The sequence below is a fragment of the Artibeus jamaicensis genome, unplaced genomic scaffold, assembly GCF_021234435.1.
Source record: "Artibeus jamaicensis isolate MK-2021 breed Jamaican fruit bat unplaced genomic scaffold, CSHL_Jam_final contig_452, whole genome shotgun sequence".
NCBI lineage: Eukaryota > Metazoa > Chordata > Mammalia > Chiroptera > Phyllostomidae > Artibeus > Artibeus jamaicensis.
Genome location: NW_026521837.1, coordinates 17,130,724 through 17,155,826, shown reverse-complemented (window position 1 = coordinate 17,155,826; position 25,103 = coordinate 17,130,724). Strand labels below are relative to the sequence as shown.

Below are 25,103 nucleotides of genomic sequence, written 5' to 3'. Positions count from 1 at the left end.
TGTCGTTTTGGGATACTCTCTTGGTTGGCTGGTCTTATTTGACTTGCTTTACCAAATTGACTTGCCATCTTATTATAGTATAAATAACAGAAAATGGCTGTCTGTGATTTATATTAACTGTCTTAAGTCACACAAGAGTGGCATGATTATCCAAATGTAAGTGTTGAATCATCATTCCCAAATCTTGCTCATGCACATACAAAAAAATCATTATCCTATAATTCTATACATCATTTATCATGGAATCCTGAACAATTTAAATCAAAGTAATTCTCACCCCCACTAGAATAAAATGTAAACTTATGGAAATTCAATTATAAAGACATGCTGACTATAGATTTCACTTCTCTATTCCTGTAGTCTTGGTTTTGTGTTTTGAGAAATTAACTGTATTCTCATTATGTTCAGAAGCAAAGACATCAGATAATTCAGTTATTCCCAGCTATTTAAACTGTCACTGATCAATAAATAATCAAAATGTCCTTTGGACAAGTGAGTGACCTTATATTATCAGCTTTTTACTTTTTCAAATAAAGACACAGAACCCCTATAATATGTGTACTATTTACCTATATTTTACATAAAGTAAAAGCTACTTTAGCACACTCTCCCTCTTACAATATCACAAAGCTTTTATGTTTTATGCTCACTGAGCTCTGACCTGTGTCATAGGTCAGCATGGGGTCACAGTAAACAGGGCGCTGTCCTGGGAGCCAGAAGCCCCTGGTTTTAGTTACCAAGCTTTCTCTGTGTCTGGGCCAAGCAAGGTTTTTTAACCACTTAAGGTTTTAATTGCCCCGTCTACAAAATGAGTGTGGTTTATCTCAATGATACTCAAGTTTTCTTCCAGATCTATGATTGTATAATCTTATTATAACCAACAATTTCACATATATTTCACCTCAAGTGATCTTGTTTCACTTTCATCATTGTTTCATCTTGTTTCACCATTATTCCTAAATATATTTATTTACAGGAGTAAAGTTTCCATTGTATTTCCTAATGTTTACCTCCTTGGGGAATTTCAGACAGGACTGTTGGGAAGTATCTGCTTTGCATGTGAAAGGCCTATTATCTGCCTTGAGAGACATTTCTTCTCACAGTACACACCAACAAGCAATGTTTTTAAAGATTTTTCCACGTGGTATTATGGGGTCATTTGTATATAAGAGATTTGGTGGTGGGAGGAAGAGAAAAAAGATGGAGGGGTGGGGAAGAGAAAGAGAGAGAAATTCCCTGACATTGAAAAGACTGAAAGAAAGAAAGAGGTTTAAAAAACGAGATAATGATAGAGTCTATGAGAAGGAGAAAGCCTCTCTGATAGGGCTGCATGGGAAAGATGAAGAATGAGAAGGGGGAAGAACGATAGAGAGATGAAGGGAGTACTAAATGCTGTCAGAGAGAAGCATTCCCCAAAGTATCTCTCACCACGTCCACAGGCCCAGTACCCAGCAGAGTTCCTTCTTCTTATTAAATCTCTTGCAAGCCCTTAGTTCTCCATTCATTTAATTTGCAGAATATTCTACATTTTCAAAGCACCTTCATCGATCAATTATTTCACTGAACCCTTGCAACTGCCCAGGGGATTGAGAAGACTGGTGTTGTTTGCGGTCCTTATCGGAGGAAAGCCCAAGGACACATACTTTGTGACACAAACCAGTGGCTCTTAACAGTTATTATTCATAAGAATCACCTAAGTATCTATTAAAATATATTTTTCTAGGGTTCAGCCCCAGAGATCCCAGGAACCTCTTTCAGTAAAACAAAACCAAAACCAAACAAACAAAAAGAAACTGTTTCTAGCAATTACTACTGATAATTTTTACACACTGGTACATCAACACATTCTTTGAGAGATCTTGGACTGGACTCAGGTTTCCTGACTAGTCATTTGAGTCCTTTTGACCGGCCCATACCCACAAGATAAACAGAGATGTTTACCTTTCAAGGAAAGTTCTGGGATCTAGTGTTCTGAGGGAAATTTTTCATATTAACTCAGTGTAATCTCTTTCTCTCTCTCTCTCTCTCTCTTTTTTTTTTTTGCTTGTATTGCTTTAAACTAATAGGAAATGAGATTTGGCCAAGACAAATATTATTTGAAGGAATAAAATATCCCTAGGCACACAGGCTGAAATTCCAGCTTTTCTGACCATCTCTTCTTGAGGAGATGCCCTTCATTCCCTACTTATTATAAGATCTTATTGATTGCTTTCAATTCTACTAATTACCTCTCACCTGTTTTCATTAACACTGAAAGACCCTGGGCCTCTTCTCCATACACTTGTCAGAGAAATTAACCACCTTGAATAGTGATTTTCATCAAAGTTTCAGGTAGGTTCAGGATGTGCTTGATACTCCAAACACAATTTATTATGTTTCCCAGGGAATTTTCAGAGTAGGGGATTAAAAGATAAGTAGTAATAAATAATTTGTGAGCATGAAAGAAAATGAAAAATCTTTGATGTGCTAAATTTGAGCTAGATATACAGGAAAACTGCTAGTATTGAAAATGGCAAACAAATTTGTCAATGGGTTCATTACTCTGCCATTACTTAGTAAGCTGAGATAAGTTATGAGATATCAACAGCCTTTCTCACAAAATTCACAAACTAGCAGCCTCTGGCATGTAACTTGCAGGCGTGTGTTGTTTGGCCACATCGTTTTAAGAGTACAAGGGAATAGTACTTAAGAATAAGAACACTTCACAAAACAACGGTAACAGAAAAAATGGAGAAAATTCTATTTTTAGCTCTTCAGGCAACTCTGGGACTCACATTTCCTCATGGCAGCTATTCAGTTAAAGCTGGATAATGTGCCCCGTTAAGCAGGGAAATGCTCTCTCTCCCACAAACTTGGGCGCACTTACACGTTACCCGATTCTCCTGTTTACCTCACTGCTTAGGCCCTGTGAACATCGAGTTAATCCTTTTGCCTATTTTTATAATAATTGAAAATTCTATCCTGTAGCTCATGCCAGTGTGGAATAAAATCCTACAAAGTGACCTTTTTTAATATGTTCTCTATTTTTCTGCTTCTCTGTTCTCTCTCCAGCCCCTTTGTGACCACTCCACATTGCGAGCAGGGTGAGGGAGCAGTGAAAACATTGAATGAAATGTGTTACTTGACCTGGCACTATAAGTTGTGCCCAGAGCCTGGCAGATGGTTAAAGCCAACTGCTGAATGATGCATTTTAATGGGCTCCTCAAAGGTGTGCCTTTGGGCCTCTCTCTTCTGTAGCTCCTTGGTTCATAAGGATGGGTCCTTATTCTGGGAATTCACTGGTTACTCCTTCCAAAGCACTGGCAGTCCTGTATTAACCAGACCTTCAAGATGCTGAAGTGTCCAACTCCACATAGCTCTAAGGACAAGAACTTGTTCTCTCTTCCCGTTTGGTCCACAGGAAACAATCACTTACCCCTCTCTCTAAATCCCTGCCAGGGCAGGCTTATTCTCAACATAGTAATGATTCTCCCAGTCCCATTCCAAAGCAGCTAGGTGGCAAACTTTCATTTTCTTGATTTCCCAGGTATAAGTCAGACAGCTCACACCAATCTGAGGCCACTATGCCTTTCAACTGTAGTGGGGCCCACATGTTCAGGTGGGTTTGAACTGCAGAGGGCTATCAAGTCTTGCTCCTTGGTGGTGGGAAACTGGAAATGGGACTCAAAAATGTAAAAAAAGTATTCTGCAAAGAGAAGCTCCTCTCAGATAATATCTACATGTCTCATTCCACACTTTTATTTTTCTGATGTTATAAGTGGACAAAAGAACTCAAGGGTCCACAGAACAAGCTTCAGCTATTTTATTTGAAAATCTGTGTATGATTATTTTTCCACCTCTTTGTAATTTCGCATCTTTGTACCTGATTAAAAGTTTTAATGTTCACATTCCATGCCAGATAGCTCACACCAACCTTTCCTTTCAAACAAGACCCAAATGTCTATTTTTCCCAAGTTTATTGTAATTATGCTAAAAATTAATAATGTAATTAGAACAATTAAAACCTCAGTATGGATTGAGCGTGGACCTGCAGACCAAAGAGTCACAGTTCGATTCCCAGTCAGGGCACATGCCTGGGTTGCAGGCCAGTTCCCAGCAAGGGACACACAAGAGGCAACCATACACTAATATTTCTCTCCCTCTCTCCTTCCCTTCCCCTCTAAAGATAAATAAATAAAATCTTTTAAAAAAAGAAATTTTCTTTAAAAATAAAAATAAAACCTCAGTATGTTTAAAAATTAAGGCATTCACTTATAAATAACCAATGAATATAGAAAAAATCATGATGAAAAATATGTTCAATTGAAAGAGAAAAAGTATTTTATAACAAAATGTGCATGATGCAACTAAACCAGAGATTAGAGAGAGGGAACTTTTAGTCTTAATGGCACATATTAGTTTAAAAAAACCTTTGAAGACTAAAATAAACCTAAATAAAATGGATGAGAAAACAAAATAACAGTATTAAATTAATGAAATATTAATGAAATAGAAAAGAAATATTAATATTAGAGCAAATGTTAATGACATAGAAAAGAAATATATAATGTAATAATTTATGTATTAATAATGAGATAGCTAAACCTCTGCCAAAACTAATCAAGAAAAATTAAAAAAGGAACAAATAAATAAATATTAAAAGGAGACAGCACTACATGCTGCTAAACATTTGTTTCCTAGGTGGATAAGATAAAAAGCTTCATACAAATAATTTTGGAATTTATATGAACTGAATACATTTATAGAAAATAGAACCAATTAAAACTAACTGAAGAAGAAACACAAACTTTTATAGGCCTTTAACTATTTAAAAAATTGGCCCTGGCTGGTGTAGTTTAGTGGGTTTGGTACAGGGTGCAGCCAGGGGGGCCCTCCAAAAAAGATTTGGAAAGGTGTCCAGAATTCAAAGTGTATAGAAATATTGGAGAGACATATAAGATGTCCTCACCCCCCCCCCCAGGGGGAAGGGATAAATGGAGCCAGGCCATTGAGAGCTGTTTTGCATAGCAACAGTTTTGCAGCTAACCTCTGGAATGATTATTTAACATATCTATAACCTTTAACTGGTTTCATAGATATGTTAAATAGCAGTGGCCAAGTTTGGAGAAGAGAGAAGGAACTAGCGGGGACTGAGGATGGAACTAGGAGGACTCAAGATGGGAACTAGGGGGTGCTCTCCTGAGTGAGTGGACTGGGACTCAGGAGAATGTAACTAGGAGCTGCACTCCTGAGGGAGAAGGAACTAGCAGGGACTCAGGATGGAACTGGCAGGGACTCAAGATGGAACTAGGAGCTGCGCTCCTGAGTGAGAGGGGACTCAAGATGGAACTAGCTGGGACTCAAGATGAGAACTAACGGCTGCTCTCCTGAGTGAGAAGGGCTTGGACTCAGAATGTAACTAGGGGCTGCGCTCCTGAGTGAGAAGGCCTGGGAGAGAGAGCCACGCGGTTTCAGCAGAGTGAGGACCCCCTCTAGGTGAGGTGAAAGAGGGGAGCCACGTGGTTTTGGCAGGGTGCAGACCCCCTCTTTCCGAGGTGAAAGGGAAAAACCACGCAGCTTTGCCAGAATGGAGATCCCTGCAGCCAGGTGAAGAAGAAAGCCACATGCTTTTGGTGGAGTGCGGACTCCTGCAGCTTTGGTAGAAGAGGCCCACGCAGCTTTCGGGTGCCCCCTTTGGCCGCGTGGCCTGAAAAAGCAAGAGAGACTTTGACTGGAACTGGGTACAAAGGACTCTTGCCAGTGGACCATGAGAGGCTACCACAGTACTTTGGATTAACTAGAGAGAGAGAGATCCTGCACAGTGACACAGCTGACGGTGCCAGAGGCCTGCAACACAGACGTGTGCTCTTTTCCTGATTTACGGTACCCGGAGTTGGGACAGTGGGAGAAGGGAGCACTGTGTGGGTGTAGGTGTACAACCTAAAGGACTTTGATATTTTAGTGGAGGCATTAGGCCTGAATAGCATTAAATAAACATTTTGTTTCCTTTTCACAAATCTCTGGCATTAAGAGATGTCTTTCCAATTGGCGGCGGACAGAAGGGCCCAGTAGATTTTAGTATTTTGTTTTTGGGAGGGGCCCCTGTTGTATAGCAGTTTTGGGCATCCCTAGGTGGGCCAAATATTGTATTGCCCCTCCCTCGGACCTCCTCTTGTTCGGTAACAGGTTGAGCACAGATCTGCAAACCAAAGGATCACCAGTTCAATTCCCAATCAGTGCACATGCCTGGGTTGTGGGCCAGGTCCCCAGTTTGGAGTGTGAGAGAGGCAACCACACACTGATTTTTGTATATCTCACTTTCTCCTTCCCTTCCCCTTTCTCTAAAAATAAATAAATAAAATCTTTTTAAAAATTTGAATAAGCAAGTAATAGTCTTCCTACTCACACATAAAAATTCCCAGTCCAGGTGGTGTTACCAGAAAATTATACTAATCATTTAAATAATAAGTAAACTAGTTTTATATAAAATTGTCCAGAGAATAAAAGTAGAGATTTTACTCCCTAACTTGTATCATGAGGCTAGCATATGGGTGAAAATAAAACCCTGCCAGAAATATAAGAAGGGAATATTATACATCAAATTCATTATTAAAAAAAATGTAAAAATACACTAAATCATTAAAAAAGGTACTTAAGTTCATCAAAGTTGGGATTTCATTTGCAATGTGAAGTGGGTTTAACACTAGGAAATCAATCAGTGTAATTTGCTACACTGACAGAATACAGAGAAAATATATAATCATTTGAACAGATGCAGAAAAAACACTATTAATAATTCAATATGTATTCCTCATAAAAAATTAGTAAATAAGACTATAGGGGATTTTCTTCATCTGACAAAGTAGCTTCAAAAACTATAGCCATCATCATAAACGTTGTGAATAATAGATGAATGTTAGATTTCCCTTTGATAATGAAAATAGCACAATCTTGCCCAGAAATATTACTTTTATCAAACATTGTACTAACTATGCTAGCTAGTGCTGTAAAACAAGAAAATAAACATCTCAGTTAAAAAAGAAAAAATAAAACATTTTTGTAGGTGATATATAATTGTGTAAGTAGAATATCCACAAGAATTTACTGATAAATTATCAGAATTAGAGAATTCATCTACCCTGATAGTATGACTCAGTGTTGTCCCATAAACTGAAAGCTTGCAGGTTCAGTCCCTGGTCAGGGTACAATGCCTACATTGTGGATTTGGCCTCTGGTTGGGACGTGTATAAGAGGTTACAAATCAATGTTTCTCTCTCACATCCATGTTTCTCTTCCTCTCTTCCTTCCTTGCCCTCCCTCTAAAATCAATAAGCATGTCCTTAGGTGAGTATAAAAAAAAAGAATGCATCAAGTTTTCTGGATATAGAACTTACGTATTAATTATATTTCTATCTATGCAACAAAATTTTTTAAAGAAAAACTTAACAATATGCCATTACAGAAAATCAAAATATATCAAGTACCTATAAATAATTCTAATACAAGATAGTCATGATTTCTATGAGAAGAATAATAAAAGATTATTGAGTAGAATTAAAGAATAGCTTAAATATTACTAATATATAATAATGTTCCTAGATTTGACAACCCAGTATTTTAATTTTATTCATTGTCTCCTAAAAGACCTACAGATTGAATATAGTTACAAATAAAACCCCGATAGATTTTATTGTGGAATATAAGGAAATGATTATAAATTTTTATGTGGAAATACATACGGTCAAGAAAATCTTAGTAATTCTTGAAGAAATGCAATAAAGGAAAACTAGCTTTACCAGATATCAAGCCCCATATCAAAGATGTAGTAGCAAAAATTGTTAAATTATTGCAAGTTAGACATATTAAACAATAATGGCTTCAATGCCATGTAGATCAGTAGATAGACTAGAGAGTTCTGACATGAACCTACAGGTATATGGATTTCTGACATAAAATAAAGATAGAACCACAGTGCATTGGGAAAGCATCGGCCTTTCACTAAATCCTGCTGACACAATCAGGAAGACATTAGGGAAAAATTATATGGGATTCCTGTATAACAATTCAACTAGCCAGCCCCAGATGAATTACTTACTAGGATGTGAACTCAAAAACTTTAAGAATAATATATAGAAGAATATTTTTGGTACTTTATTCTAGGAAAATACACAAAAAGCACTAACCATAAAGGAAAATACATGTACTTTATTGTTTTAGAATTCATTACTCTACTTATCAAAAGACAGTAAGTAGCAAAAGTGAAAAGACAGCCACAAAATGGCAGAAAATATCTGATATGATTACAACTAACAAAAAACCCCTTCATCTACAAATATATATGTAAAAACTATAAATCTGTAAGAAAAATAAAAATAATCCAATCCAAAAAAGGGGCAGACTTACACAGGTACTTAACTTTTTCATAAGAATAGAAATAAAGTATGCTTATAGAAATTTTATAATATGCAAAAATTAGTGGAGCACAAATAACTAGAATTGCAAGTTAATAAGCAAATTATGGCTTATTCATTCAATGAACTGTAGACAGTGCCAGTGAACAGACTACAGCTGTACTCAACAAAATAAAGTATTATAAACTATACTATTAAATGAGATACAAAAATACAATATATTTCCATTTACATTAAGTTAAAAACAGTCAAATCTAAGTTTTATTGTATTGAGATGTGCATATAGACAGTAAATCTATAAAACAGTGATTTTCAATCTTTTCCATCTAATGGTAACTGTAAACTAATAAAATTCTGTGGAATACCAAAATATGTATATATTTTTTTACTGATCTGACAAAAAGGTATAATTTGATTTGTTCACACCATATGGCTATTTTTGTGTTGACTGTTGTCATTTTTTTATTTGACAATCTCATGAAAAAGAGGTCAGTGCCCCTGACTAAAATAGTGAGACATTGTATGTTTTAAAAATTCTTGTAGCACACCAGTTGAAAATCCATACTGTAAAAAATGGCTAGAAGTAATGGCCATAAGTCAGATTAGCTATGGCTAACCTCTAGAGCAGCAGGAGAGGTGTGTAACTAACAGAACATTTCCAAGGAGCTTCTGAACAGCTGATAATATTCTATTTCTTAAACCAGGTCATAATTGCACCAGACTCCTAAATTCATTTTGTCCTTTACTGGCTTATAATCTAGTTTGTAATGTCAAAATCAAAAGCCTTAGTCAATCCTAACTAGATTATTGTAGGGCCCTGACTTGCGATTTGTAGAGTCATCCCCTCCTGTCTGTGGATAATACTTCAAAGACATACAGCGGATGCCTAAAACCACAGATAATACCAAATTCACACTTTTTCACTTAAAGGAAGCCCTTTCATGGCTTTTCTTTGGCATATCCGAATTGCCAATATCACTATTCTCATGCTTTAAGGCCATTATAAGTAGAGTAAGGGTAATTTGAACATAAGCACTTCGATACTGTGGCAGTCCATCTGATAACAGAGAAGACTACTAGGGACCAATGGGCAGTGAGTTCACACAGCATGGAGACACTAGACAATGAGATGATCCACAGTGCAGAGGAGAAGGCCAATACCAAGAGATTAGATCATGAAGGGTGGGCAATTTATAATTCATTAACTGTTTATTTCTGGAATTTTTCATTTAACATTTTGGACTGTGGTTGACCATGGGTAACCGAAAATGTGGGAAGTGAAACCATGGATAAGGGGGACAAACATATATATTTTCTTCTCCACATACGTATTTGAGACAGTAAATGATTGTCAATCACCTACTCAGCCCTTCCTTTTTACCAATATCATCAGGCACTTAAGCAATACTGATCTTTGGGCTCCAGTGACCTTGCTTTTTAAAGGGTAAGATTAGGAAAAGGAGAAGCAAAAGAACTTTTATGTGTGACCCACGGACATGAACTAAGGTGGGGGAATGATGGTGAGAGGGAAGTACAGAGCAGAGGGGAATAAAGGGGAGAAAAATATGGGACAACTGTAATAGCATAATCAATAAAATATATTAAAAAAATAAAATACAGTATAATTATAACATTTTGAGGATTCTGGCTATTCAGGAAAAAAATTTACTTATATCTACAATTTAATAAAGCTCTATTTTTCCAGTATAGCACTCATAGTAGAGGTAGACAGACATGTTAATGCTAACCTGGTATTCATTTCTAATTGCTTGAAATCTATCATTCTGGTATATCTGACATAATGATTCTAAACAAATAAAAATGTTTAATTATACAAGGCACCATACTTTTTAGGCATTCTGAACAAAATAAACTAATTATATATTGATAATAATGACAGATTATACATAATTGGTTTCTCTTTCTATCTCTGTTACTCTGTCAGGAAAGTAAATTTAATTGTTCAGCCAGGAATTTGTCTTTGAAACCAGAAAAAATCAGTTTACAAATAAATGTCAACTGTGATTTAATGGCAACCTTCACAGTTAGAAAATACTTTATTGCTTAATACCAGTGATATCTCAGATTTCAGTAATTATTGCTGCTGCATTGAAGTGTTTATTCCATAGCTTGAGGATCTATATTTTTATTATCTATCTTGCTGTATTTATGAAGCAAACAATTTATAGCCAACTCTATCTGGAATAATTTACTACAGAACAAATTTATTATCATCCTCTGCTCAGCCAGTGGATAAATGTGACTTAGCAATTTTGAATCCAGTAAATGGTATTCAATAAACTAAGAAACTAATTTTATATAACTCAGAAGTCACTGGGATATCTCCATCCTTTAATACAAAAATATGTTCAGATCGAACACATACTCTTCTCTGAGGAAAGAGCAATGCTCGACATTTGTGCAAACAAATCCTTTGTGGCAGGGGGAAGATTAAGTTCTCAGGCTCATCTTTCTTTGCAGCTACCTGTGTCCTTTAAATCTTGTACTCCATTTGGTATCTTGCAACATTTAGCTTTGCATTAGCAGCAACGAAAATGTAGTTCCCCTTTCCTTCATACATGCCCAGAAAGGTCCTCTTAACTACAGTTTGGTTTGGTATTTGCAGACTGCATGTGTAGAAACCGAATTTACAGAAGAAAGGAAGGTTTGACCAAAGGAAGGTTTTATGTAAGAGTTAAGGATGAGTTTTAAATATCTCTGTTACTCAAATTCCTTCTTACTTGGCCTTTTTTCTGTTCCTCCATATATTCTGCCTTTTCAACCTCAGAGGGGAAAAAAAACTAACAAATTGTTTCAGGGGTTTGTTTGGTTTTTTGGTTTTGGTTTTTGTTTGTTTTTGGTTTTGTTTTTGTTGAGCGGAGCTATTCAGATCTTTCTAGCTCTTTCTCTTACATCGCTTACGGCCTGCACATCCTTTTGCATTAAAAAAATCACCTTTAGAAAGACCACATCTGACCATTTGTTCTCAGATGAGAACAAATTTTCCATCCAAGTCTTCATTTTCCATGCCTAGTCTTGGCATCTGGGAATGGATTTTTAGAGGGTTCATTTTTGTAGTTAAAAGTGGATGGATGATGTCATGCAAGAAGGTACCACTTTAAAATAATGAGACAAATGAATTTCCTGATTTCTCCCCCATCAAGAGAGCAGATACTTCCCAAACAGGCTTTGAAAACATTTTCTGGAAACGTCTGTTGCCTACTATTAAATACAAAAATCTGTTGCAATGTTCAGTGTAACTTCTTTCTTTTTCCAAGGGCTGCATCTGTCCCTCGACATACAGAGTTATTTTTAAATGTGTTAGATTTAATTAACCCACCACAAGTGACTATTTTGATGGCATTCTAATGAAAAGTTGAGAATATTTTTAACTTGGAAAACATGCCATGTAAAAGCTAGTCTCTAGAATCAGAAAGTAGACACCATAACTACCTTGTCCTTGTGTAAATTCGTGATGGGTTCCTAAGGGGCATGTGGGTCTGTGCAGTTTTTCTATAACCAATGTGGAGAAACTGTGGGAAGTAGATTTACCGAAAGCACTTAGAAATGGGACATACTGGAATCAAAAGGGCGTATAAATCCATTGCTCTGTAAGTCTTTGCTTGTTTGTTTCTAATTAAAAAGTATGAGTCACAGGTGTACAGAGAGTGTCCCTAACCATTTGCCCGGAACAGTTGAAGAAGATAACAAAGTCTGATTCAGTTTGTGCTGCTAGAGAAAGCCTTTAGTCAAAATAACCAAATTGTACTATTATTGATATGCAAAGATATATTGTACAATGAAGTGGACTGCAATTTTCTGAAGATAAATCTCATTTATGTGGAATTTATTATGAACTCCTTTTCCACAAAGATAATAATTGCATCCACGTGTTTAGAAATGGAATGCTTCTAAATATTTAGCACTTTAAAATTTTTCGTATTTTATTACTCACAGTAGAAGCTATATATATCTAAAGATAGCAGCATACATGGGTGACTATTTTTTAGTACATAGACTGGATTGAGTGTGGATACACATTTGGTAATCCCTGGGAAAAGTCTGCAGACCCCAGTGGCACCAGGCTCCCAGCATCGCAGCAACCCGGGCCTAGGAAACTGCGCCATGTAATGTCTGTTACTCCCACTGCATGGAAACGGCTTCCGAGTTTTCTTTCTGTGATTCTGAAATTTTTCCATTCTACTACTATAATCAAACTTTTTTGGAAAAAATGGTATAAGGGTGTTAAAAAGAAAATAAACATAAAATCTGGCAAAGTAGTTGTCAAAGTTAGGACATAAGTGGGAAACAGGTTATGATTTAGGGAAGATTTTAAACTTTTTTCAGAAAGACTTTACTACCTTGAACCCACCGACTGTACGGACATGGCCCTGTAAGAATTTAATCAAGTAGTGAGGGACAATATAAGGAAGAGACATAAATTTGTCTGACCTAATGGTTTTTATGGTAAATTTAAGTGCAACTCAGATATGAGCTGCATCTTTTTACATATACTAATATTTTGACTGTACAAAACCCCTACAAGGTGGGTTTCTATAACATTAAAAACTGAGGCTAAAGAGATTAAGCAATTTGCCCAAAGTCACGTGGCTGGTAAGTGGTGGGTGGGGCCCAGAGCCCTGCGATTATTCTCTTCCTGTGCCACCTGATTTAATTCAGGCTCACAGATTATCTTCAATTATTCAGTGTCTTTTCTTAAATTCACATGGGACATTAGATACATATGTTAAAAAATAAGTTGATGCAAATGAAATAAAGAGGGCAAAATAGTTGTTTGGTATAATCGAGGTGAAGTAATTAGTGATTTTGCTATAAAAGTGAGACCAAACAATAATACATTTACCATGTCACTGCTTCTTTATGCCGAAACAAAAAAAGATAAACATTTTCCTGAAACGTTGCCCTAAAAACAGGACAAGTGACAAGTAAAGTGATAAGCACACTAAAGAAGTTTTATCTTAGAAAGTCCTGCATAAATTTTCTCAGAGTCATTTGATATTACAATAAAAAGTTGACTATTTTACTTTAAAGTTTCTAGTAGAATTGTTTCACACTAATGTTCTAATAATGAACAAGATAAGCTAAAACTTGGAGCCAAGAGATTGTGTTTTGCTTTGATTTGTGTAATAATCCCTGATGGATAAAGGGGCTGGTTGGTCAACCAAAACAAAACGATCAATGTTTTTAACTTTCAATGCTTTTCCTATCTTAACTAGTTATATTTATTTCCATAACAATTAGTAATAAGATAAACATGCTCTCTAAGGTCATTAGAGTCCTGAAGTGTCACGCAGTGATACTGCAGCCGCAGACCTGACTGTCATTACAAGGCTCTAGGCAATGTAGAGGGAAAGACTGTGAACGGTGGAATGAGGACATCAGAGCTGGATGAATGTTACACTCGCCTGTCTTCTAGCCATGTCCATCATTTAAAGTTGTTTGTCCCTTCAAATAACTCTTTTCAGGGCAATAAAAATTATCTCTGAATTTTTAAAAGGTATAAATCAATTTTTGTCTTTTAATTTTTATCTTTTTAATGAAAAGTAGAGTCTTTCAACTGATACAAATTAAGTAACATTTTATTTTTCCTTTTATTCTTCTTTTTAAATTACTTTATTGTTGTTCAGTTACAGTTGTCTGCATTTACCCCCCATTACTCCCCCCACCCCATCCATCCCCACCTCTGTTCCCTGCTTCTGCCCCTCTTGGTTTTGTCCATGTGTCCTTTATAGATGTTCCTGAAAACCCTTCCCCCCATAAGCCCCCCACCTCCCCTCTGGTTACTGTCAGATTGTTCTTCAAATTAAGTAGCATTTTATATCAGCTAGAGTTTTCCTTCACATTTGATGAAGACAAAAATGACATAGATTATATGATAAATAAGATATCTCAAATTCAGTCAAATATGTTCTAGCTCCAAATGCAATATTACAGACTATTTTTAGAAATTCAGTCATCCACAATTAAATGTAGACACGAACGCACATCATGCATGCACACACATATATGCACATCAGTGGGAGGGCAATGACCAGCTTGTTAGATACGAACTCTGTTTCTTCACATAGGAATTCATTTACCTATACAAAATATTTCCTCACACTTGGTATTCTATGTGGAAAAGAAAACTTTAAAAAAAGGATTCCAAATGTTTATTTCAAACTTTGTCTTTCATCCTCCCTTTAATTCTGTGTAGACAAACACTCTAAAGGGAAATATGCTTTATCCAGGCAACACTGTCAAACTGCAAATGGATGTAGACATTTTTGTTCCTTAAAATATAGAATTTCCTTTAGGGCTCAGATTTCTCCCAGATAACAGATTAATGTCTCCATAAAGCTATTGTGTAAAACTGCTGAAATACAAGCATCCTTATGGTCTGCACAAACACAACTTAACTTTATTTTTTGCCATAATGAATATTTACTTTATAGTTATACTTATAGCTGTAAAGGCTTTGTTTAACAGCCACTTTTTATAGAGAGGAAACTGAGGCCCAATGTGGTAAAGTGGCTCAATCAAAGGTACATAGTTAGCTAATGTCAGAATTGCCAGATCTGTTTTCCTTCTACTTCCCATCATGTAATTTCATATGTGCAAGTCACTATTCTACGCTAATGTGATCTGCTGATAAATGTGTCTAGTGAGGCCTTCCCTGTTTCTGAAGAAATGTTCAGGAGAGCCTGTAATTGAGACCCAAGATTACAAGTGACTACATTCTAAGTTCAGAGGAAATTGGGAGCTGACATTTAGACAGATAACAGAAGTGCAACTTCTGTTATTATCACGGGCCCTAGATGGAGCCCAGAGAAGGGACAGAGCAGTGCTTTTTCTCCCAGGGCTGAGAGGAATCCCCCTGCATCCAAGCCCCTGCTGAAGCCATGATGTTGGACCAAGAGACTTGCTTGTAAAGAATGCTGGGGCATACCCCAGTGCGTGAAGGCTAACCATCGCGTTTCCTTGAAAGGTACCTTTTGAGCTGTAGAACCATAGTTCCTCTCTGCAGTCAGAGCACAGGATGGTGGAAGGGACTATGGGACCATCGTCTACAAGCCCAGCAGTAGGGCCAAGCTGTTCTTTTCCCTGTTACTCCTGCCCCTATAAATGTTAACCAGAACCTTTGCCTTTTTATACCTCAAGAAATTGAAATTCTTCAAGAAAACTTGGTGCAGTATACAAAAATCCTTTATCATAGACTCCACCCTTTAAAAATATCTCACTATTATGGAACATGAATTTTAAAGAATCACAGTTACTTTGTGAAGGAAGAATAACTGCTCCATAATTTCCAACCTTAACACCTGGGTGAATAGAGGCATTTGCCTTGTACACCACCACTCATTTGTCAGCAAAACACCTCAGATTTTCAGGTCCATTTTGCAGATATTGTTGTTTTCTGTTTAAGAAATTCACCGACATCCTGCTGCCTTACTATTCTCCCCAGAGGGGCCAGGTGGCTGAGACACCTGTCCGCACTCAGAGCCTGCCGGGCTTGGCGCTCCCTCCACACCTGGCAGATGGCTGGCAACCTGAGGAGATTCCTGTTCTGAGCACAGCTTTCTCCCACTAATCTGCACATTTTTCTCTTTGTAAAAAATGAAATTTTCTTCTTACTTATCCCCAAAATTTATTCCACCTAGAAAATTTAAGCAATCTCAATTTTTTGGCTTGCTACAGTACCTTGTTAAAATTAATTGAAAGTGTACTTTAAATTTAAAATGATTTTCTGAGTTGCCACTGGCCCTGATGTTTTTATTAAAAAGTAAATTCTCCTGTTTACCTCTCCCAAAACACTTTGCTTATAGTGGCTAAGTCATCAATGTCCCCTCACAGGGGATATTATATGGTCTCTACTGACTTTCCCTTTTCCTCAACTATCCAGATGAAACATTTTTCCATGTTGTGCTAAATCATTTGATTCCTCTTGAATCTCTTCTTCCACACAAATGATTCTAGCTACTCCAGATACATAAAGAGACATCACCTTACTTTGATTTCACTTTACATTGTGTAAAACTAGCTATGGATAATATTAATCATGTAGCACCACTTTTATATGGCACTTGAGCATAATCTTACAGCTATCTCTCTCTTAAAGCTGTGTCTCTCTCTCTGTCTCTGTATATATATATATAATCTTGAGGGACAAACTCTAAAAAACATAATTTTATTTAATAAAAGTTAATGGGGGTAAATAACTGATTGGTTAGTGTATTACTTATATGTTTCATAGAGGATTTATGAAGTTTTGGATCAATGCAAATAAAAGAAATCATTAAGGATATATTCTAACATAATAATTGCTTTTTTAATTGAGGAAAATTAAGTGCATTATATTTGATTGGCAGTGAACTAAAGTGGACCTTTGCTATGTCGAAAGAGAAGGACTGCCATTAGAGTAAGTATGTGTTGATATAAAACTGATCATCAAAAGCAGTTGCTGCTTTATCTTTCAGGAAGGCTCTGTTTTGATGGGAACATGAAGAGAGGTGCAATATTTTATTTAATTAATCAATTTAAATATTTTTTATTTTATGTATAAATTTCCCATATATTATATTTTGTTTTTTTAATATGCATGTTTTAATGTGTGAGAGAAAATTGAAATTTTCAACTCAAACTTCATTAATGATCATTTGCTAAAAATTATGGTATAAGGGTCTCATTAAAGAAGAATTATAATGCTAGCAATTACTGACAAATTATTATGAAAAGGGGTCCTCCGACCAATTATAATAAACTGATTTATGTATTGCTATCACATACAAACTTTACCAGTGGATGTGTGTTCATTATAAGCTGTGGTGCTGAAGGCGATAAGCATCAGCAATCGTAACCAAACAATTGACAAGTGCTTTGCCTCACGATAAAATTTGTGTAAAATTTCTGAATGCCTGAGAGCATAGCAATATATATAGACAGTGGCATTGTGTGAACATGATGTGAATTAGTGCAAATAATACATGATAAACTATTAAAATATAGAATTATCTACTTTATCTGAAATTCTGTAGATTAGTTGGTCTAGGTTAGAAAATTATTACCTAATTATGGTGCTTTGAGGATTTATGGGACCATTTAGTAATTAGCATTTTACTGTAATTACATATTTCTAAAGAAATTGTTCTTTTGCTTCCTTAAAGAATTTAAATGTTTCTTCTGGAATTTTGTTAATAGCTAAACCTGGCAAAGTAAATATTTTTTTAAAAAGTAACTCAGGGGAAAACAACATTGTCTCCTTCAGGACTGCACTGACATCTCACATGCCCATATAATAGAAGCAGGAACAAAAACAGATCTTTCTATGCTGTATAATAGAGCACTGAATTGGAATCGGGGGGACATTTTTAGTAACTGGGGTGGTGATCTTTTGAAACTATCTTAAACTAATATATTTTCTAAGCCATGAAATGTAGAGATTATATTATGTTAGGTTATTTAAAACTTCTTGGCAAATTTCAGGTCCTAAAAAGCTAACTTAGTCATCCAGTATTAGTATTGATGTAGAAGCAGCAAGTTCTGTTCTCTTTAGTAGTGGATTTCTAGTGGGCTTCAGACATGGATGTGGGAAGGAAAAAGATAACTGGGCAGAGAGCTGCTCAATATGAGGGTAAATGAAATTCTAACTTGTAGAGACTGTTCGTGAGTTACTAGAAATATTAGGGTTGATGACTCAGTGATTCGAAGACAGGAGAAAATGAGATACGTGGTTTCCAGCCACAGCTGAATTCTCAAAGGCAAAATGTATAAATTCATATAAGAAATGTCCCATTTGGTTTTCTGTATGAACACTGGGGAATTTCATACTTTGAACTTCAGAGAAAAGAAGACTATTCAGGGTGTATGTAAATACCTTAGCATAAATTTATCATGTAGTTTCTATGATTAAAATAGTTGTTTGATTAAAATCCCAACAACGCTTTGCCCTTTGACAGCACAGGAAACCAGAGTCATGGTGTCCCAGGCTGGGTATATGGACACAGGCAGAATCAGGACAAAATGCCATCTGTTTCCCTCCGAACTTCCCAAGAGCAGCACTCTCTGACTTGGCACAAGCGAAGTCACTGGCACAAGCAAAACACAGGTCTTGTTAAATTTATCTCTGATCACCTTGGAGAGAAAAAGAAGGAAAATGCTACCTTACTATATCTTGTGAAGAGATAATACTTCAGAATAAATAGTGTATTGTGACATCAAATCAAGCCTAGAAGAGCCATAAATACAGAACAATCATAACTGCTTCTTGCATCACGAACAATAAAATCCTCAATAGTGGGAGTTAATGGGAATACTTCTTATTCACCATACAATAAGAAAAAGCTTCTATCTGCAGCATTTTTAAACTGAGTAAATCTTTATTTTTATTTTTAAATATAGTTTTAGCACATTGGAAGTTTCTCTTAAAGTGTTGTTGAATATGGAAATACTTTATGTGTGTATGTACATGTATGTAAAAGAATGAATGTTATTTTTAAGAAAATGGTGAGTTATGCCTGTTTCCTCATTCTAGATACGTAAAGGCAAAACACTAGTCACTTTTTCCCTTTTACCATCACACTTTGTCCAGAGAGCAGGTGGAGCCAGGGTATGTGGCTTTGCAGGGAGCCACCTACTCTTGGCAAAATGTGTGGTAGTTAGTAGTATCTTCTCGGGGTCAAGGCTGTCTGAATGAAAATTTCTACTGCAGAACTTCCCCATGTGGGCAAGCTGCTTAGCCTGTCGGAGCTTCAGAGTCCTCATCTGTAAAATGGTGCTCATAAGAGTAGGAGCATCATACTGCCTGCCTTTTGTTAGGATTAAATGCGACAATCCACAGAAAGCACTCACATTGAACCTGGCATGTAGTGACATTCAATACTTTTAGGAGTTGTTGTCAGTACTTGCCAGAAGAAGGCATACTCTGTTGAGTAGGCTGAAGAATTAATAATAGAAATGGTCATTATGAGCACTAGTAGATTAAGGTTTACTCGAGGAAATCAGTGGCCATATGTGTGGAAGAGGATGGTGAGGAGGAAAAGTCTTCCAGTCCCTCTCTATCTTACCTCACCAGCGGCTGGAAATTTGCCTCCTTGTAATTTACCTCAAGTTATTTCATGGGTGGGAACTCAGTGATCTCACCTGCAGACTTCAAAAGGGCAGAAGACATTTCCAACATAAAAATGGGACTTTCGGTGCAATTCTACTGGTGTCTTTTCTCATTCTCTGCCACATCATTTCCTCATCATTTTTTTTCTACAGGACAATTTCTGTTTAGTCATTTTCCAAAGCTCCCCACTGATGCATTGATATTGCCCCAAGTCCCCAGCTTGGTGTTCAAGATTCTCTATGATCTGGCCTCCCAAATTTTACCAAACATCCACTACACCCTTTCACAGAATACTGCAATCCAGCCAAACAGAACCATTTGCAGCCTTCTCGGTTACTTCTCAAGTTCCCACTCCAGACCTTTGCTCATGCTCTCTCCTTTAGCCTGCGGGGAAACACTTTTCAACCTCCAGTACCTATTCACCTCTCAGGAAACATTCCTTGCTCATGCCAGCAGTCATCACCTTTTATCTTATAAATTCTTGTCCAATATCTTTCAAATTTTAGCTGAAATTACACTAAGAAATATATTCTGTATTGGCACACATTTCATTTAAATTTACACACACACACACATATACACCTACACAGACAGTTTATGAGATTATTTGTGAATCATTCTAGTATTGTCTCTTTTTTTTATTTGGCAAAAGGCCTAACTATGGTCCACTAACCAGATTTTGTTGTTGTTATTGTTGTTGTTATTATTGTTCTTTTAAAGTCAAATTTATTGGATCATCATTGGGTGATAAAATTATATAGGATTAAAGTGTACAATTCTATAACACATCATCTGGATATTGCCTTGTGTGCCCACCACCCAAAGTTGAGTGTATGGTGACAGAGGAGATTTGACTTTGGGTAGTCAAACAGTTTTAAACCACAAATCAGTTTTAAATCACTCTGTAACTACATCATAAACTGCACTTTGAAAAACACTGGTCTATGTACAAAATATCCCTTATTATTTATTTTGTAGAGGCATAGGTTCCCCACCAGATAGAAAGGTACACAAGGGTGATACTATGTGGTACCTCATAGAATCTTTTACTGTATTGAATAATGCCTTTTGTATTAGTTAAGTGTTTGTAGAAGAAAAAGGGAAGGAAGAAAGGGAGAAAGGGATGGAGGGAGGAAGGAAATAAAAATATTTCTGAAGATCTCAATTAAACTCAGAAGTCAAGGTTGTTAATATTTAGGTGGTCAATAGATGGGAATCATCCAAAGTATGTGCAAGAAAATTTTCCAGTCAGTGTGATATGTGCTTCTTTGAATAACTTCTTTAACCACAAACTAAACTTAGAAACTAGTGTCACACCATGAACTCTAGGAGAAAAAGAAAAACAGTGAGAACAAAATGTCTAACAGGAGATAACCTCACCCAGGCTATGTCATTTCTCTGTGATGGATACTGTGGAAGGGAGTGGGGCTACACCTAGGGTGTGAAGCTTTTCACAAACTTTTTCACCTCTGAGAGGCAAAAAAAAGTTTTAGACTTGATTTCCATAAATCCTGTGGAAAGGTAGTTCTGTCACTTCTGTATGCACTGAACACATCTATATATGCTGAATACATCAAGCAATTTCTGTGCAAGGTCTGTAAACAAAGTTGGTACTAAGCACTAACACTTCCAAACACCTCAAAACTATAGAGCAGTGATTTTCAACCAATGTGCCACAAGAATTTTAAAACATGCAATACCTAACTATAGAATCAGAGGCATCTCTTTCCCTTAGATTTTCAAATAAAAAAAATGACAACAGCCAATACAACAGTAGCCATCCAGTGTGAATCACAATTATAACTTTTTTGTCAGATTGGCAAAAATATATTTTTGGGTATGCCACAGAATTTTAAAAATTAGTTTATGTGTACCATGAGACAAAAAAGGTTGAAAATGGATGCTATAAAGTGAAATAGGACATACACCTTATCTCATGGCATCTGAAATATTGCTTTTTCACTGACATGAAAGGTTATTGGTATTTCCCAGATTCAAAGAGAAAAAAATTTTAATTAACTTAATTTTTATTCACTATCACTGAAGAAGTTAGCACACTCTATTTTAATGTAACAACAGTTATAATTGATGAGTTTATATCTACATTTTAAATGATTACAATTATTTTAGTATACCAAAGACAATATTTAAATTGTACTATTTTTGAAATGTGAAATGCACAATTATAATACCAGGCTACATATCTTATTTTTAAAATATTTTAAAATTTAAAATTTTTAAAATTATAGTTGACATTTAATATTTCAAAGAGAAAAAATTTGGATGAAATTTATATTTGAGAAGTCATACTGATAACATACATTTACTGAAATGACATTACTAGTTTAGGATTTGAATATGTCATTATTCAAAATCCATCCTCCTAACTAAATGCTATAATATATTCCATTGACCCTGCAACATAAAAATAATGACTTCTATGGACATGAATACTTTTTCTAAGTCCTTTGTAGACATTAGTTTGTTGTTTTTTGATCCTTAAACTAACAGTGAGTGTACAGAAACAAGAATAACAAAATACAGGATTAAAAGATTGTATAAATGCTAATAGATAACAATATTATTTGAAACAATTTTTTTCATAAATCACTGAGAATTAACTCCTACCTCATTCCGAAAAAGTAATAAATTTCAATGAGAGTTTTAAGAATTATTATAAAATATTGACTTTCTACTGCTGAAACAGAATTGTTAAAAGTAAATAGTAGTTCTGGCCAATATTAAGGCACAGGTAAATACACTTTGCCTCCTCACACAACCAAAAGGACAACAACAAGTATAAAAACAAAAAATAACCAGAACTGCCAAAAAATTTGAACTATATGAAAATCCCACAACCAAGGAGTTTTAAGTAAAAATATTCATCCAGACTGGTAAAGGGGCTGAAACCAGTAGCTGGGGTGGTGAGGACTTGCAGCAGGGTGGCAGCTGGAGGACCTGGAGAGGGAATGGCTGACAGAGCAGTCGATCAAACATTCACATTGCCCCCCCTAACATATAACACCACATATAGCATCACAATGCTGTGACTCAGGTTCCCCCACCCTAGTGAACGCCTAAGGCTCCACCCCTTACTACATAACAGGCATGCCAAGACAAAAAAAAAATGGCCCAAATGAAAGAGCAGATCAAAGCTCCAGGAAAAACACAACTAAGCAATGAAGAGATAGACAACCTATCAGATGCACAATTCAAAACACTGGTGATCAGGATGCTCACAGAAACAGTTGAGTGTGGTCACAAAATAGAGGAAAAAGTGAAGGCTATGCAAAGTGAAATAAAGAAAAATATACAGGGAACCAATGGTGATGGGAAGGAAACAGGGACTCAAATCAATGGTGTGGACCAAAAGGAAGAAATAAACATCAACCAGAACCAAATGAGGAAGAATTTCAAAAAATGAGAGGCTCAGGATCCTCTGGGACAACTTTAAACACTCCAACACCCAAGTCATAAGAGTGCCGGAAGGAGAAGAAGAAGAAGAGCAAGAAATTGGAAACTTTTTGAAAACATTATAAAGCAGAACTTCCCCAGTCTGGCAAAGGAAATAGACTTCCAGGAAGTCCAGGAAGCTCAGAGAGTCCCAAAGAAGTTGTACCTGAGGAAGCGCACACCAAGGCACATAATAATTACATTACCCAAGATTAAACATAAAGAGAGAAATTTCTAAGCAGCAAGAGAAAAGAATATAGTTACCTACAAAGGAATTCCCAGAAGAATATCAGCTGATTTCTCAAAAGAAACCTTACAGGCAAGAAAGGGCTGGAAAGAAGTATTCCAAGTCATGAAAGGCAAGGACCTACATCCAAGATTACTCTATCCAGCAAAGCTATCATTTAGAATGGGAAGGCACATAAAGTGTTTCCCAGATAAGGTGAAATTAAAGTAATTCATCATCACCAAGACCTTATTATATGAAATATTAAAGGGAAAAAGAAGATCAAAAATACAAACAGCAAGATGACAACAAACTCACAACAATCAACAACCAAACCTAAAAAAAACAAAAGCAGAAACAAAAAAAAGGTAAGCAAACAACTAGAATAGGAACAGAATCACAGAAATAGAGATGACATGGATGGTTATCAGCAGGGAGGGGGATGGAAGAGAATGGAGGAAAACGTACAGGGAATAAGAAGCATAAATGGTAGGTACAAAATAGACAGGGGGAGGTTACAAATAGTATGGGAAATGGAGAAGCGAAGAACTTATATTTGTGGCCCATGGACATGAACTAAGGTGGGGAATGCTGGCGGAAGAGGGGTGCAGGGAGGAGGGGAATAAAGAGGAGAAAAAAATGGGACAACTGTAATAACATAATCAATAAAAATATATTTTTAAAAAGTAAATAAATAATATACATCACAATTGCCTTTCTTTCCGTGCCTTTGGTTGTTATAATTTAGAAAAGTAAAACATTTGAAAATGCAGATTTGTGGTGGCTTGATGACAAAAAATTTAAGCATGTTGAATATTATAATATTTAGTAAAATATTCACTGTCCAGAGAGTGCCTATTTAATTATTTTATCTGACATTAGTTTAGCTGACTTAAAAATAGTGTTAAATTTCGAATTCACACATTCATTCCTTACTAGTTTTTTCAGACACTGTTTTCTTTCAGACCCACAGACTGCTCCTTCCAGCCATCCTGAAAATTCATGTCATTGGTGAAAAGCAGATGGGGTTGCGAGTGAATAATAACCTCAAGGCTGAATTCATAACAATCAGAAAATTAATTTCAAACTCATGGCCCATTGACTGGGTTAGCAGTAACATACATATAGTTTATTTTACTTAAATGTAATAGTCTGAGATTGGGCAAAATAAATGTAAGTTTTACTGTAACTACTTCAACATAATTTACTTTTTCAGATAATCAGACCACTCCTGCATTAGGCTCAACAGCAGCTCTTGCAACAGGAACTTCTGTCCCAACGCAAGTCACAAAGTCGTCATCACCAGATGTTGTTATGACATCAACAGTTGGAACATCTCCCAATGGTAGGATAAATGCTTAGTGAAATTTACTCTTAACTTTAACAAATAAAATTAGTACCACCTATGTAATTTAATGACAGGAAAATAATTTAGGACCTTATTTCTATTATGAAGTGCTGTGCTATTTTACTATTTTGAAACTCATGTTATTTTGGATTAAGTACAGAACCCTGAGATCTCAGTAGGCTTCTTTGTTAATGTCCCCTTGGGTCACTTCCTGTTGGAGAATTATCCTATTATGAAGGTTACATACACAAAGTTTATTTTTAGAGTAGAATAAAATCACCATTTCCTAAGTCATAAAAATATCTTTCTAAATGTTTTAGTTCTCCACTTAAGCAGCACAGCTGACAAGGTAGAACTGTGCTAATAACAAGTTGATTTTGTTAGTTTTATCAGGCTGGTTACAGCTTTAATTTGTAGGTTTCAGTAACAATGTCATCATTATTGTTACTGGACTGAATGACAACGGCATCACGTTTTATGGCTCTAGGTATTAAACGGAATTACCTTACCATCCATGAAAAGTAAAAGGAGCCATTGAGATCATTGAATGAAAAACTGAAGAGGTTATCAATCCAGTGA

At 36.0% G+C, this 25,103-nt stretch overlaps 1 protein-coding gene across 2 annotated transcripts in view; it reads left to right on the top strand.

Moving 5' to 3' along the window:
- The window catches only part of EMCN (endomucin), an 89,452-nt gene that overhangs the window by 5,865 nt on the left and 58,484 nt on the right, over positions 1-25,103 (top strand). For both annotated transcript variants that reach the window (XM_037151929.2, XM_037151930.2), the window contains exon 2: positions 24,393-24,521. In XM_037151929.2, the coding sequence (XP_037007824.2) occupies positions 24,393-24,521 (129 nt within the window). The remainder of the gene's footprint in view (positions 1-24,392; positions 24,522-25,103) is intronic.